This window comes from Lissotriton vulgaris, chromosome 7, assembly GCF_964263255.1.
Source record: "Lissotriton vulgaris chromosome 7, aLisVul1.2, whole genome shotgun sequence".
Taxonomy (NCBI): Eukaryota; Metazoa; Chordata; class Amphibia; order Caudata; family Salamandridae; genus Lissotriton; species Lissotriton vulgaris.
Window position 1 is genome coordinate 1,267,548,646 of NC_141695.1, and position 16,958 is coordinate 1,267,565,603.

Genomic DNA, 16,958 nt, shown 5'->3' on the forward strand with positions numbered 1-16,958 from the left:
CATGTAGAGCTGCAGATTCGTACACACCCTCCCGGGAACTTGTATCCGTTCCAGTACTCATCTTACTTAGATGCACACGCATGGACATCCTTTCTCTTTACTTCTACTAACTCCATCATTTCCCATCATGGCGAGAAACAATCTGAGGATGGAGTCAATGACCATGCGCAGTATTTTCCAAGGGAGGAGTCACCTATCTCGTGACTACAAAGACTAATTCCAAGAAGACGGCAACCTGCAATCATCAGAGCCAAACACCAGGTGGTGATCTATTGCAAAAGTGTACGAATCTCCAGCTCTACATGCCAAGAACAGATGCATACTGGTAAGTAGTATTTTCCATCTGTAAGAAACGGTTAGTATTAAATTCTTTACCGCCCCACCCATCCTCCCAGTTCTGCGAACCGATATCTAGGGTTAATGTCATCCCCTTTAAGGTCCCTAGTTTCATGGCACTAGTGTTGGTTTTTATCATGGCTCTGCGTTTCTGGCGAGTAAAAGCTGTGTATAAGAACTGATGTCCGCGCGCGAGGGCGGCGTCGGCGTCTAATTACTCCGGCGACGTCATCCTGGCGCCGCCGACGGATGCGGGGCCACAGACGACGCCTACCGTCGCGCAGGGTTACTGCTACGCAAACATTTCCGGGTCCAGACTGAAACCTGGGGATATTCTAAGGTAAGGAATCTAATACTAACTACTGTTTCTTACAGATATATCGTTACCGAAGGTAAGTAACTTGTGCTTTAGTCTAGTTAATTTGTCAGCAGCACACCAGGACTACTTAGTCTAGTCAATTAGTTTGCAGCCCACCGTCCAGATGTTATGGCTTGGGTATCTATTTAAAGATAAGGAATCTGCAGCTAGTAGTCTCTATCAGACGAATAAGTTACTTCCCTTCGGTAGTGCATTATCTGGTGGAGACAATATCTAACTACAGGTTCATTACAAACTCACTCATACCTCCCCACTCCGCGAACACATGTCTAGAGCTAAGGTTGCTCTCTATCAGGGCCCTACTTTGGACTCGTAATAGTAAGTTCACTTCAAGGTTCTGCACTCCTTGCATGGAAAGTCGTGAAAAGTATTTGACGCCCGCACGCCTAGGTGGCACCTTTATAGGTGATCGCAAGTCACTTCTGGTGCCGACTCACGGAGTTGAACAAAGCCACCCGAAGGCGCACTGGTGTACTTTTCAAACAAAGGTTTCAGGATCCAGTCTGACACCTGGGAAATTCAAAGGGTAAGAAGCATGCAGCTAGATATAGTCTCTACCAGATAATGTGTTAACGAAGAAAAGTACGTTGGTCATTCATGCAGTTTCTGGCTCCCTCTACCAGATTGGAGGCCCAAGGAACCTCATGGGCCTCCAATCTGGTTACTGCTGTGGGTACTACCCCATAACAACATGTATCCTTTAGTAATGTTATCATGCATGTATGACTCTGGTACTAACTTATACTCTGGCCCCATAACACACTGTGGTTCCTGTCACTCAGAGGCCAGTGCTTGCACTAATAATGCAAAATCCAATGTGATACCAATGTCATACCCCGACCTGACTTTGGACTGAGCCGCTACTAAATTACTAAAGCAGAACAGCCTGTCATGTAACTTGACTCTAATTCTATGCCCCCCAGTTCTGACTCTGACCTTGTGCCAGAGCAGCGTGCACCCCAAGATATTGATGTTGGTGGTGAGTGGGGTGGCTTGCCACCGCCCCCCACATCACACTTCTGATACCTCATACTTTGATTTTCCAAATGCCGGTGGGTTTGATACTTGTCCTGGGACATAACTTACCTCGCTACTTAGGCCACCAATGAAGGATTGTACCTCATTTGCAGTGGTGGTTCGAAGTGCTACCAGGTGCTAGAGCTACAACTGCCCTCCATTGAGACTAAAACTAATGTTTAACAGACATTCTGCAGCTCGGACCAGCAGCATCAGTCATTGCTTCTTTGCAATGTTCTGATAGCTGCTTGGTTGAAACCACTTTAGTTTGTCCTAGGTAGTGCATGCCGACCCAGTTTGAGACCGGAATCTATCACTTTGTTCCAGGATGTTGATCCATCGCATCAGATGGGTCCTGGAAATTATACAAGACAGTTATTGTCTACCTTTTCTTTCATCCTCACCTAATATCCCTTTTAATCCAGAACTGATTAAAGAACATCTTTTCCATCCTGCTACAGCAGGGTACACCTCTTTCTCTCAAAATGTGCCTTGTAGAGGGTATCACACTCGGAGTAATGTGGAGGTTGTTACTTTTGCTACTTCTTTGTTCCCCAAATAGTCTTCTGGCATATCTTTGCTCTTCCTTCCCCTCAATGCCTTTCTATGGAAGGACGGATCCAAAATGCTCTCATGGGCCCAGATCCTATCTGCTTTGGAACCGTGCGACTGGAAGATGTCCTTGGACTTGCAGGGCGTTCATATGCTCATCCTTCAGCCCACAGGCGTTCCCTGCGCTTGAGTTTCAGTTTGCTGTGCTCTCCTTCGACTTTACCAGGGTTTCTTAGGTGGTGGTCGTTGTCTCCACCCATCTTAAAGTTCAGGACTTGCTGTATTCCTATAACGCAATAGTGGCTGCTGAAGGTGGGATCACTGTAGTCAGTTGAGGATCACCTCCAAACGACAAACGTATAACATGTCACCACAAAAAAAGAAGTACCACCACCTATTAGAGGCTTCTATTCATTGGGGGCATTACATGGCGTTTAGGGACTTGACTTTGCAACATCCAGTCCTGATCTTTCTGGCTATGATCCCAGTGTTTTAGGCTCCTCTTGGATCCAAGTGAGTGTTCTAATTCTTCTCATCTTCTTAGTCTCATGCATCTTCCTTGAAAACTATGCTATTTTGGAACTTGAGGTCCCAGTGGGCTCAGCACCAGGGCCGCATGTCCAACACCATCAAGATCGCGGAGGTACCAGCTGAAGATGTGCAGTGGTGGCTGACCGACTGTAGTTTGTTGTGCAGCAGAACATTCTCCCTTCTTGACACTGATGGGTTAGAGTTGCCACCTGGGGGAAGTGGAGATCAGAGGACTGGTCCCTAGTGGAGAGCCTGCTCCACTTCAGTCTTTTGGATCTGCAAGCCATTTGTCTGGACCTAGTGCAGTTTTCTCAGACCACATCCATGCTGTGTGGTCCAGGAAGGGCAGATTGAGGTCTTGGATCCTGTGCAGTGAGGCCTTGTGATTCTGGAGGCAGCTAGAATTTCAGTGCACCTTTCTAGCCGTCAATCACTTTGCAAGGTCCCTAAAAAAGCCAGAGTGGCTTAACAGTGCACGTGCCATCCGGCAGAACCACAAGAGAGACAATCTGAAGTGGGGCAGGGCTTCTTCCACTAGTGAGGAAACTCCGGTTATAGCTTTTTGCCATCTTCAAGAATGTGCAGTATCAAAGAATTTGTGCATTGTAGTTTCACAAAAACTTTTGGTAGGAAGGATATTTCAACTGGTATGAAGCAAGTGACTCCTACAGAAGAACGCCCAGAGCAAGTTATCTTAGTTGCTCCAGATTGGGCTAGGAGATTGTGGTCCTCAGAAGTCCTGGTTTCTGACTTTTCATCAGGCTACCACTTTGAGAGGACCTCCTTTATCAGCAACAGGGCAGTATCCTCCCTCTGAACCTAAGTGACCTACACCTCCATGCATGAAGATTAATCAGTTATTGATCTGGTTCAATTTGCCGACTGAAATGGTGGATGTCATTCTTGCTATTAGATGCCCTTCCACAAAGTCAATTTATGCTGGGTGCTTGGACAGATTTGTGGATACAGACCACTTGAAGGCAAAGCTTTCAGATTTTTGTATTTGTTTTGTTTTAAGCAAATCATTTTGGTTTTCACTGTGAAAGGTTAGTTGTTGGCGGTAAACATCCTTAACAACGAAGTATTATTTCCGACGTACCTGAACAACGAAGTCTGAACCACGACAAATCCTGAACAACGAAGTTCTAAACCACGAAGTCCTTAACCACGACTTTTCCCGGACTGCCATGCAAGCTACTACGTCAGTCTTGGTCTCCGAACCTCGGACTGCTCACGTCACTCATCTCCGCCCCCACCCCTTAAATAAACTTGGAAACAGAAGAGAGGCAAACTCTCTGGCACAATGTTAAAGAAAACAGCTGTAGAAAAACAAGTGAACACCACTGTTCCGGAAGATGTTTACTCCAATAATCTTTGCTGGGACTACATCCAATCAGCATTGAGGAGTAAAAGAGTCATCCAATGTGCACAAAAATTAGCCGTTTCCTATTGGTCAGGGTGCTACATCACAGTGAGAAGCCTCCTCAAAATATTAGCCTAATTCAAGAAGAACTGATTTAACTGGCACTCTCTGATATTAGTTCAGGGCACACTATGGTGTGTGATTCTCCATGCCCCAAATTTTGACAAGATAGCGCTCTATTCTTCTTGAATTAGGCTATGCATGTCCCCACCCCCAACATGACAACTGAATGGGGATATCAAGCTGACGGGCTCAGAGAAAGGTTGGAAAGCAGTCAGCCTTCATAATGCCAGCATGGTAATACATTGGGGGAACAAAACACCACAAGTCTCTTCTCCTCCCCATCCATGTTGTCAGGTAGGTGATTTACATTTGATTATAAATCAGTGTCAACATTTTGTAAAAAAAAAAGAATTTTCATAATAAAATGATATGACATTATCAAAAATATGCTAAATCGATATTGTTAATGTTTCGTTTTTCTATACATTTTAATTTTAAAGCTTAATATCAATTTCAACAATTAACAATCATTTGTAGTTCGTCAGGTTTTAGAAAATATAACTATAAATTTAAATATAAGATGAAAAAATAAAAAATAAAATGGGTAATGAGCAATGTAAACAAAATTTGAAGAAGAATTATTATTACAATAGCACCATCTAATGGCCAGTCACGAATTGTTTTTTTTCGTCGTTTAGGAAGTCGTTATAAAAAACTGTAGTGGTTTAGCATAGCTCGTTGTTCAGCTTTCGTGGTTCAGAAAGTTGTGGTTTAGGAAGTAGTTATTTAGTCATACATTCGTTGTTGGCCCTTATGGCCTTTCTACTTTTGCAGGACCAACTATGCTTGTTCAAATCACCGGGAGTTAAACCTTTAATAAATCTCCAAAGTTCTACCAAAAACTTTGGAATGCTACATTGAGTCCTTAACCTTTTCCGTGCTGATGACGGAACCGCTCTGTCATCAGCCGCGGTGGCGCTGTGCTGATGACTGAACGGTTCCGTCATGGCCCACCCGACACGCCTGAGCGGATTCCGCGCCTGCGCGGATTCCGCGCCTGCGCGGCGCGGATTCCGCGCCTGCGCTGGATGTTCTATTGAGCGGGCAGGGCCATGACGGAACTACTCAGTCATCAGCACAGCTCCACCGCGGCTGGTGACGGATCGGTTCCGTCACCAGCATGGACCCGCCGCCCCGCCCCCTCAGCGCTGCGGCGGAATAGCCGCCGCAGCGAAATAGCCGCCGTAGCGAAATAGCCGCCGCAGCGAAGGGGTTAACATGGTCTTGATGTTGACATGTGCATGCTTTTCAAATCAGTGCATAGCTGTTTGCTGTGTAACCTTACCTTGAAGTCGGTCTTCCTCATAGCGATGATGTCAGCTTATTGCCCAAGTGACATACTCTCATTGCAACGGCCCTATTTCGCCTTTTTCCTGGACAAATTGGTTCTGAGCACGCTGGCGACCTTCTTACCAAAGTTGTGAGAAAGTGCCATCTATCTTGCACTGGTATGCCCCCACTTTTTTAGGTCTCGGCTAGTAACGCGCTGAAAGCGCGTTCTCGCCAGAGAACTATTGTCGGCGTCTCAGCAGTCTGAGAACACTGAAGTGAGACAAGACCTGGCCGCTCGCAGCGTTTTCCCATAGGATAACGTTGTGCGCGCGGTCAGGTCTGGTCTCCACAGCATTGCAGGGCTGACCGGATCGCGTTGCGCGCCTCTCTGGAATGCAGGGGGAGTTTGCAGAGAGGCACGCAGCGCTTCAGCAACAAGCCCGGGCTATGGCTCCCGAGTGCTTGTTCAGTTTGTCTCTACTTCTATTTCTTTACCCTCTCGCTCAGTCTGCCTGCCTCCGTCTCCACTATCACTCACGTTTTCCTTCTCTCGTTACCTGTCATTATTATTCCCTAGAAGTCCCTGCCTATCCAAATACCCCAGTATATTTTCGAATTGCAATTGTTTGTTTAATATTTTCATACTGTTTGTACGGCATTTCATGTATCCACAAGTTTTTAACAAGCCAGAGTGATCGAAAAGTGCGCATGTTAAATACAACTGCATACAAGTTAATGTGTTAAACTTGCTAGATTCTTGGCTGGTCTGAGGAATCGGTGTTTTGATAAGGGCGTTCACCTGCCTTTAGAATAGCCAGTTGATGGGTGGTGCTGTCCTCGTTCTCTGTTACACTCATCCTCTTCATCAATGCGATGGGGGCTGTGTGTACCTGAAGAGGACCCCTTTGTGCTACTAAGTTCTGATCAGAAGCGCCATGCTCCACCCTTTTTCCTCACTCTCATCCCCATCAGTTTCATAATCGATTTTTCCCTATCACGTTGATGCTACTAGAAGCGATCTCACTATAGGTCAAGGTGGGGCAAGAAATGGCCAGTACCAGCCCAAGATCACACCAATATAAGCGGGAGCAGCCAAGAAGCAGAGGAGCTGCTGCAAACTTCTCAGGTGCTCTTCCACCTCCTGCACCCCCTCGAGAGGGGGCAACCCCCAGATTCCCAGCCCCACCTGAACAGCCAGCATCCAGCTTGCACGGTACCGAAGAAGGCACTCACCGTGATGGTTTGCCGCCTCTCCCTGTGCAGCTCATCCTCCGTCATCCTGCAGGGAGCACGAACTAAGAGCGGTCTGCAAAAGCACTGCTGTCACCTAAGGAGACTGAGCCGAGGCTCCAGAGCGGCGAGCGGGCTTCGTTCTGTTGCTGTGGGAGTGAGCAGGCTGCGGGGTGAGGGGTCCTGCCCCGCCGCCCAGCTGTGCTGCTGCTATCCGTAGCTGGCCACTGCCTCACAGGCCATGTGTGCACTGGAGGCCTCAGACGGTGCCGTCCTCCTCTGGGGGTGATGGGTGGCGAGGCAGACTCCCCACCGGGGGCTGTAGAAGTAGCCGGGAGCTGCAGGCACGATCCAGAGGTGGGGTGGGGTGTGACACCCTGTGATGGAGTGGCGGGGGAACAGAAGACGGAATTCCGTAGTCAGAGTCTACCTAAGTGGCTAAGGCGTTAATCTTGCTTCTGAACATTTGGTTAATTAATACTCAAAACTCCCACAGGCCACAAAACACTCATACCAAAGTGCCTAGGCGCGTTACAAATGGTGCTGCAGAGCTACGCTCGCATAAAAGACAGAGCACCTATTTTATCGACCTCCGAAGGATGAAAGGCAGAGGAGAACTCAGTGGGATTTGGACCTGAAACATTGCGGATGTTTACAGCCACAGTGGCATCTCTGGAAGTGATTTCTAAGGGCTTGGGCACAGGGAAAGGAGATGCACCTGGCCACAAATCTGATTGGTGGAGCCACCTATGATGGGCAATCGTGAAGGGTGTTTGTGCACGTGTGTGTGTGTGTGTGTACGCACATATGTCCTCATGCACATTCAAAGTTATAGTAATCGCACTCACAAAACACTGCACTGTATATCCTCGCGGGGGGCTCTCACTGCGTCCCCTCTTCTTCCTGAGTGACTCATTAGGGTCCGGAATGTGACAGCTCCTTTGTGCGTCTCTGATGGCGGAGGAGTAATCCGCTCCCAGCTCATGGGATGTAATACTGTCAATGGCCCTTCGCAGAGAGCTATCGACAAACCGGAATGTGGTTGCACACTTCGAGAATAGTTAGGCTGTTCCGTAACGAAATGACAACCACATGACAGTGGAAGGATGAAAGGCTGTAACAGCCCGGCCAACATTAGGACCCATGACCTGTATTGTACGAAGCTCCTAGGCGAATTAACTCACTGTCATGCTAGGATAAAGACCAGCAGGAAGGAATCTAGGATCCGGCACGTGCGAGTCACCATAGTACTTTTCAATACCCCCGGGAATTTTATTAATACTTGAAACTCCCACTGGCCACGAAACACTCTTTCCAAAGTGCCTAGGCGCTTTACAAACGGTGCTGCAGAGCTACGCTTGCATAAAAGACAGAGCACTCGTTTTATCGACCTCCGAAGGATGAAAGGCGCAGCTGTTTACAGCTAAAGTGATATCTCTAGAAGTGATTCTAGGGGCTTGGGGACGAGGGAAGGAGAAGCAACTGGCCACAAATATAATTGGTGGAGCCACCTATGATGGGCAATCGTGAAGGGTGTTTGTGCACATGTGTGTGTAGACACATCTGTACTCAAGCACATACAAAGTTATAGTAATCACACTCACAAAACACTGTCAGTTACAGACTTGTGCATTTCCTCAGTCACTGATTTACAGTGAGAGGTACTTGGACAACATGGGAAAGAACAGATTTAAATTGTTTTTCACCATTACTTGATGCTAAAACACTGAGTGCCTGCTGAAGTGCACAGCCTTTCGAAGCAACATTTGCATTCCGCAGCTTGTGCTCCATGCAGGTATCAGCTGTCTGCCCCAATCTGCCCCATCCCTCGTGTTGCACCTCTCAGCCTTGCTTGTGTGCGTTACTCTCTCCCTCCGCTGTGTGACCTCTGTGCCTCCCTATGCCCTCCTGTGCCCTCCTGTGTGCTCCTCTACACCCCCCTGTCTCCGTCCCTCTGTGTGCACCAACTGCCCCCTCCCTCGTGTTGACCCTCTCAGCCTCTCTCGTGTGCAGGTGTCTCTGCCTCCCGCTGCCATTCACAAACAATGTTTATATACCAATTGCAAATTTAAAAAAAAATTATGCAAAGCATTGTCATTTACAATGCCAATAACTCAAACTTTAATGCTGCGAGACCTATTGCATTGCAAATGATTGTTCTGAACTGCTGATGTGCTTTGAATATGCCCTGTGTCCCTGCCAACCAGGTACCCAGGGCCTGTGTTCCTTCCCTATAAGCTGTGTTTAAACTAAAACCCAATTGGCATCTCTGGCCACCTGTCAGCCCCTAGTAAATGGTATCCTAGGTACCCAGGGCATGGTGACCAGAGAAGAGGACTGCAGCACTAATTGTGCCACCCTCAGGGGCCCTGTACCCTGACACCCACATACTGCCTTTGCAGGCTGAGTGTCTAGGTACAGAGCTAAACCAAGAGTCGACATGGCACACAACCCTGTATGCCATGCCCACAGAACCCACTGCCCTAGCATACTTCAGTCACGCCTCTAGCTGGGTGCCCTATGCCAGAGGTGTGGGCTCAGGTGCATGAGCCATGTGCCCCTACAGTACCCAGGGCCATTCCTGGGCACTGTAAGTGCAGTGATGCCATTAAGAGTATATGGTGCTGGGAGGTTGTCATTACGAACGCCACAGCACCATAATGGCTACACTGAAGACTGACAAGTTTGATACCAAACTTCTCAGCACATTAAACCTGCACTGATGCCAGTGTGGGATTTAATGTAAAATGCACCTGAGCGCATCTTAGAGATGCCCCCTGAAAACCTAACCTGCAATCCACGTTTGGGCTGAATGGCTGCAGAGGCTGCCGCACAGCAGACATGTTGCTGGACCCCTGAGTGGAGAGCCCCCGCTCTCCTGGGCCTGCAACAATGCACAGCTTGAGCGAGGTGCTAGTTCTCCTCCCCCAGGATGGGCAGGGGGAAGCTTCAAAGGCCTGCCACCCTTGTGAGCTTCTCCAAGCCACTTGCTGTACCCAGCAACTGGCCCCCACAAGTCCTGACCCCCTCTCTGGCAGGAAGACTGGTGGGAAAAACTACGTCAGGAAGGGGGGTTTGCCAGCCTGTGCCAACTCCACCCCTCGGGTGGGGGAGACGAGGTGAAGCACGACCCCGGGCTCCAGCCATCTTGAAGATGCGGAGCCCTGCCCAATCACAGCTAGGATTGTGCCCCCCTCCCACAGGAGAGGAGCAGGCTAGGGGGTGTACCCACCCCAGGACAGGAACCTAGTGGTCCCTGTCCTTGCCCTAGCTGTAACACCCCTAAATTCAGTATTTAGGGGCTCCTTGAACCTTCCTTCCTCATATCCCGATACCAAAAGAAGACCCGCCGCACAGCTGCTAACAGGACAACAACAACTGACTTGTCCCCAGCCCTACCTGCCTGTCGATCCTGGAACCTGCTCCTGCCTAAATCCCGGTGACTCCTGCAGACAGCAACCTTGGGACACCCAGAGGAACTGCCTGCCTTGACCCTCTTAAAGACTGGGACTCCCATCAGCAGAGGCTCTGCTGCAACAACCCCCCTGGTGCCAGGCAGGAAGCTCTGGACCAGCCCACTCTGCACCCGCCCGGCCCGTGCCCGAGTGATCCAACACCACAAGGACGTCCCCCCCCCCCCCGGCAACTGGGACCAGAAGTCCAGTGCCCAAAGACCCTCTTCAACGAACCAGACGACGCCTGTAGACTCCGAATCAGCGGCCCCCCCAACCGCGACCAGCTGAGGGTAAGCTTTTCCGACACCCAAAAACACCCCTGCACCCAGCGCCCTCAAGCCCCCCTGTGCCTCCCTTTGGGGTACCTACCTGTGCTCCAAGATCCCAACTTACCTCTCGACGTGCTGGTCGCCCCTGGAGAGTCTCAGCCCCCTGAGCCTGCAGCCTTTGTTCCCTTTTGACCTTTTCCATTGGATAACAGTGAGCGCCCGACGGCTCATAAGCACCCTGCACCCAGCCGCCCGATTACCGCTGGCTGTGCCACCTTTGTCCTATCCTGCTTCCCCCTTTGCCCTGAGCAAGTGACCAGGAGCCACCAACCTGAGGACCCCGGTCCCAATGTATAACATTGGGCCCAACTACCTCTGCACCCAGCCGCCCCAGCGCTGCTGATGGTGAACCAACTGTTCCTACCTGACCCTTGGGGACCCCTGAGTCTATGCCCAGAACCACAACTTCACCAGTTGAGTACTCACCAGGAAACCGGTAACTCACTTACCTGCCATTGAATAACATTGACTGGTTCGACTCAAAAAATCTTCTGTCTACTTTTGAAAACTTGAAATACTCATATAATCATCCGAATCCCGAATTCCGAAATACTCACCTGTGATCAGGAGAGGAGCCAGTACTGTACCTTGTCGCCCAGTGCCGAAACGTAAAAGTAATCCCTAGCGGGTTTACTAGTAACTTGTATTTTCTCCATAGGAATCCATTGTCTGCTTTTCTATGAAATTCTTCCAAGTGTCTACTTTTGAAAACTAGAAACATTCTTTAAAAATCATACGAAATACTGAAACGTAATTACTTACCTGTTTTGAGTTAAGACCCTAGTGCTGGCCCCAGGAGACCAGTACTGGATTACAAAAGTAACGAGATCGTACTTTACCTGCAACCTGAATTTTCTCCAATTGGATAACATTGCCAGATTTCTGTTGAAAAGTTTCGAAGTGTGAATTTTTAAAATAGCTTTTTTTTCCCTGAAAAATCACTACAATACCTAAAACGTTTTTGCTAAACTGTTTCCAGCTTAGACCCCAGGACTGAACCTAGGAGCCAGTCCTGGAATTACCAAAGTAATCTACAACGTAATCACCTGTGTTTATATAAGGAAATCCATTGAGCTCCGTGCTAAATTGTGTGTAGAATTGTGTTGCCTGCAGCGACCCCTGTACCTATTGTGTTTACAAAGTTTATTGCCTTTCTGCAAAGTTCTCATCTGAGACCTCTCATATTGAGAACAGTATATTTTTGATGCCTGTTGGTTCTAGAAATAAAACACTATATCTTTTTATATAAAAACAATTGGCCTGGAGTTCAGTCTTTGAGTGTGTGAAACCTTTTGCTGACTGAGTGTGTACAACAAATGCTTTACACTGTCCTCTGGTACTGCCTTACTGCTCGACAAAGCTACCACCTTAGAGAGTAAGGTCACACCTTTCTTTAACCTCTGTTATACCTCTGTGGTTTGTGGACTCTATACACACTGTACCTTATTCTGGTCCAGTATATATAGAGCCACTTTCTCACAAAAGTCAGGACTACTTTTCGTGTAGGCCTTTAATCTTCTGCATAGACAGTACCAAGTATTAAGTGAACGAACAGCTTTTTGTGGCTTTCTTTGCAGCAAAGGTAGAGATGGTAGAGCAGAAGACTATCTTGTCTAGGTGAATAGTCCTTTGTATCAAGATCTACCACACACTGGCTGAGAAGACCTGAGAGCCTACTCTACCAAGCCAAGCCCGCAAAAACTATGTTGGCGCGAAGGGTGCCTGTGCTTGATCTGCCAGACTCTGACATGGGGGTCCGTTGCATATGTTTATGAAGTAGTCCTGACCTGATAGCTAAGTCCGGAGGGAAGGACAATATGCCACTAGGTTCTGCAGGACTTCTTAGTTGGCGTCCACTCCACACCCTCCACCTTTAGGAGCAACTGGTTTAGTACCTATTCTAAGGTGGGAGATTTGTGACTAGAAGTATTCTTCAGAAAAGCAAGTTACTTACCATCAGTAACTTTCTATCTGATGGATAGGGAAAAGATAATCTAACGTTGGCACACAAGGGTGGTGCTTCTATTCATTTCCGTTCTGTCACTCCTGGGTGATACGGAGCTCGTGCAGAGCTGTACAGTTCCACTTTTTGGTGCACAGGAGAAATGCTGGGAAACTTCCCAGTTCCAAGCTGATGTTACCAGACGGAAATAAGTTATATATATCTATGCAATCTGGGAGGCGCAATTCGATCAGAAGGTTGTTAAATACCTTTTTGCTACCCACCCACACTGAAATCTCACCTTCCACATATTAATTCTGCTACTTAATCCATGTACAGCACTTGAATCAAGAAGAGCTTCAGCTACAGGATAATGTTAATTACCTTAAACGATTGTTATGTAGTTTTTCTGAATGCACATAGCACCCACCCACGTCCCCAGGTGAAAGTGTTAGGGGGTGAGCCAAAAGGTAAACACTTAAAACTAACACAACTAAACAATATAAGATTCAAGGTCACACAATAGTTTAAAAAAAAGTATCTGAAGGTGGTGACTTCTAATTTGGGGCATTGTGGGCTCCTGTTCGACGTCACTGGGTTTGACTTCTCTACATATCTGTTTGACAACTAGAGGGGAAAAGAAGGAAATGTAGGAACTGTTTCCAGATTCAACTGCAAAGAAACTATGTACCCATGGTTGCAAGAGATTTGTTCTTCAGACATTTTGTTTTTGCAGCCTTATGGGAAGGCTTTTAACCTACAAGCTCACTGTGTTGAGGTCATTAATCCCAGCTTTAGCATGTCAGCCCTCTTATTCTAAATGAATGTCCTTCTAGATTGACAATTATTCCACTAATTGATAGGTCCAGTATGTTTCAGAACTTTTGCAGATTTTTTTTTTAATTTCTGTTGACAAGGGTGGAGTCCTTATTAGTCACTGCAAAACTATCACTGGATTCCTCTTTACATCCTCACTTTCATGTTATGCATGCTCCTAGATAAGTTTTAATTTACTTTGAGAAAGTTGTGTAAATGGCACAACAGGCAGGAGAATAGGTAGATTGTAAGTTTTTACTGTGTGGTGTGAAGCTTCATTTAACACTGGCTTTAAACTAGCAGAGTTTGTTAAAGATTTTGACTGGCAACGTGCTTTCTTTGAATTCTTTGTTTTTTTTTTTGGTAGGGTGCCAAAGGCAAGGCCAGTTTGCCCAACTTTCTGGATCATATAATTGCCTCAGTGGTGGAAAACAAAAAAACGTCTGATGCTGCTAAACGAGGCAGCAACCCTGTTGAGCCCCAGAAGGATACAAAGGAGATGGTGATGGGGCTGAATGTGCTAGACCCTCACACTTCGCATTCTTGGTTGTGCGAAGGAAGGCTTCTATGTCTGCACGACCCCAGCAACAAAAACAACTGGAAAATATTCAGAGAATGTTGGAAACAGGGCCAGGTATAGTACATAGGGGGCAGTGACTAAATGTGCTACATATTTATCAGAGCTTGAAGTCGACAATATCGTTTTCAAGCATGTGATACTTACCAGATTCATATTTTTAGATCTTTCCTACTGATGAGTAGACCCAGTATCCCTATCGCACTTAATTTTTTATCTTCCATTAAACAATATCTTTGTCTGTTTGCGTAGATCTAGAAATGCACTGTCTAAATACCACAGGGGAGTACTAGATTGTGGGGTAGCTGACCTGTAGCTATTTATCTTTAGAGCTTGTTTTTCATCATTGGGGTCTTTTCTGCTGCTTTTTAGTTTCTTGTAACATGTTATAAACCCACCCTGTCTTGCTCTGCCTCTACCTCCTACTTTCTCCTCCATTATCGCTCTAATGGAGCACTTTTTGCTGTACTCCACTGTGCTGAAGAACTTCTATTACACCAAGTAAAAGTTGAAGGAGTATTTCTTAATAACAACCTGCCTGAGCCAGTAAAGCATAGCTTTCCAAACTTTTCATGTTGGTGACACACCTTTTTGTGAAAAAAAATTCAGGGACACGGTAACGTGAGGAAGCAAAAGAGAGCGAGCCCGAACAACCTATGGTGGGTTCGGGCCCCACACCCCACCCCACACACACCCCACACACAACCCCACACACAACCCCCAAAGACACACCACCCCCCACACACACACACACACACCCCACACACACACCCCACACAACCCCCCACATCCCCCCACACACACAACCCCACAGACACACCACCCCACAGACACACCACCCCACAGACACACCACCCCACAGACACACCACCCCACAGACACACCACCCCACAGACACACCACCCCACAGACACACCACCCCACAGACACACCACCCCACAGACACACCACCCCACAGACACACCACCCCACAGACACACCACCCCACAGACACACCGCCCCACAGACACACCGCCCCACAGACACACCACCCCCACAGACACACCACCCCCACAGACACACCACCCCCACAGACACACCACCCCCACAGACACACCACCCCCACCGACACACCACCCCCACCGACACACCACCCCCACCGACACACCACCCCCACCGACACACCACCCCCACCGACACACCACCCCCACCGACACACCACCCCCACACCACCCCCACCGACACACCACCCCCACCGACACACCACCCCCACCGACACACCCACACACACACACACCCCCACACCCACCCCACACACCCCCACACACAACCCCCCACAACCCAACACACACCCCACCCCCCCCCCACAAACACACCCCACACACACACACACACACACAGCCCACACACACCCACACCTATTGCCCAGGTTGTGGCAGTTTGGTTGTTGTAAAAGCAGATTAGTGCTGTGCCAATTATATTGATTGCCGGGTTAGCTTCTCACTGTTACCTGTGACAATACCCCTGGCTCACAAAGAACATTGTGCATTTCTAGATTCCTCTGGTGCAAGTTAAACATGTATTCGCTATATTTCTGGTACCCACCTGATTTCTTTAAATTGGACCTATTTGTGAAGGTGTCCTGGGTACCTACGTTAAGATGTCTGAAGGCACGGAAGGTGTTTATTGACTGTGTGGAATGTGCCAGTGTCTGGCCGACCTGAAGAATGGGAATGGGCACACACAAACAGCACGTTTTCATAAGTAGTTGAGAATTAAGAGCAGCCTCGCAGGCTTGCTACCCAGGGGCCTACTGCCATGGCAGGGGTCAGACCCCAGAAGCACTGGCACCCCTTGTGCAAGAGCCCCGACATGCCACCCTGAGAAGAAACAGAACTGCCCAATACGTTTTGGAGTATGCGTTCCCGTGTGTACATAGAAATTACAGACAAGTTTCCTTTAGTGCGTGATTTATGCATTGTGTTGGCTTCCTTGTGCTGTTTTCTAGTTTAGAAGCATATGTCCTGCTTAAAAGCCACAACTGTCACGACGAGGGCATGACAATGACTGCATGTGCCTTCCACGTATTTCGTTGTCTGTTATTTCGAAAAAGAAATTTTTTGGCCATTTGTCCAAGTTTGGTGGCGAGGCAATGTGCACTTTTGCTACTAGGAGTGTCTAAATATCCTTCAAAACACATGTGAATATTTGTTTAACGAAGTAAAGAACGCGCTTTATTTTGGACAGATACCAGTTCCATTCAATGACTGTAAAAACACACATTACCTGTTTCTTAGGTTTGGCAATAACAGTTGTGTACTATGACTCCACTGACACCAACATTTGAGAACAAGCATTTACAATGCAACGGTTTCACCTTGCATTGTAAATGCTTGTTATACGAAGATATGCAGGATCGACAAATAATGCAGATGATGCAATCCCCCCCCCCCCCCCTCCCATTGGCATCACAGGGCTTCAGCCCCCACTCAATCCCCTCCCTCCCCCCTTGTGTGTGGCATCCCGGGCCCGCTCATAGCCGCACCCGAGCACTTCACTGGTCGTTAAAGACCTTGTGCATGTTAATGGGGCTTTGTTGTTGTTTCGCCCCTTCTAAGAGCCCCTGCAGCTCGACTCTGCCGATTGCCGGCAGAAGGCATCTCTTCCCGCGACACACCTACGGCTGGGGCGCGACACAGTAATGTGTCGCGCCACACAGTTTGGAAAGCTGTGCAGTAAAGGAACACATTCTATCTGAAAGAGACACGTTAGTGATAGATTCCTTACCTTAGAATATCCCCAGGCGTCAGACTGGATCCGGAAATTTTTGCGTAGCAATACCCCTGCGCGCTGGTAGGCGTCGTCTGCGGCTCCGCGTCCGTCGTCGGCGTTGTGAGCGCCGGGATGACGTCGTCGGAGTATATAGACGGCGCCCATGCGCGCTGACGTCAGTTCTTCTTTTTTCCGCGCCAGCTAGCGCAGATCCGGAAGAAGCTCTACCCCCATTCACTTTTTGACTGAAAACTTTTTTGATCTTTTTGATCCTCTATTTAGTCG

At 48.1% G+C, this 16,958-nt stretch overlaps 1 protein-coding gene across 1 annotated transcript in view; it reads left to right on the forward strand.

Moving 5' to 3' along the window:
- Positions 1-16,958, forward strand: part of KDM3B (lysine demethylase 3B) — a 1,298,224-nt gene that overhangs the window by 810,643 nt on the left and 470,623 nt on the right. Inside the window, exon 16 of the mRNA XM_086931831.1 lies at positions 13,713-13,979. Within this exon, the coding sequence (XP_086787957.1) occupies positions 13,713-13,979 (267 nt within the window). The remainder of the gene's footprint in view (positions 1-13,712; positions 13,980-16,958) is intronic.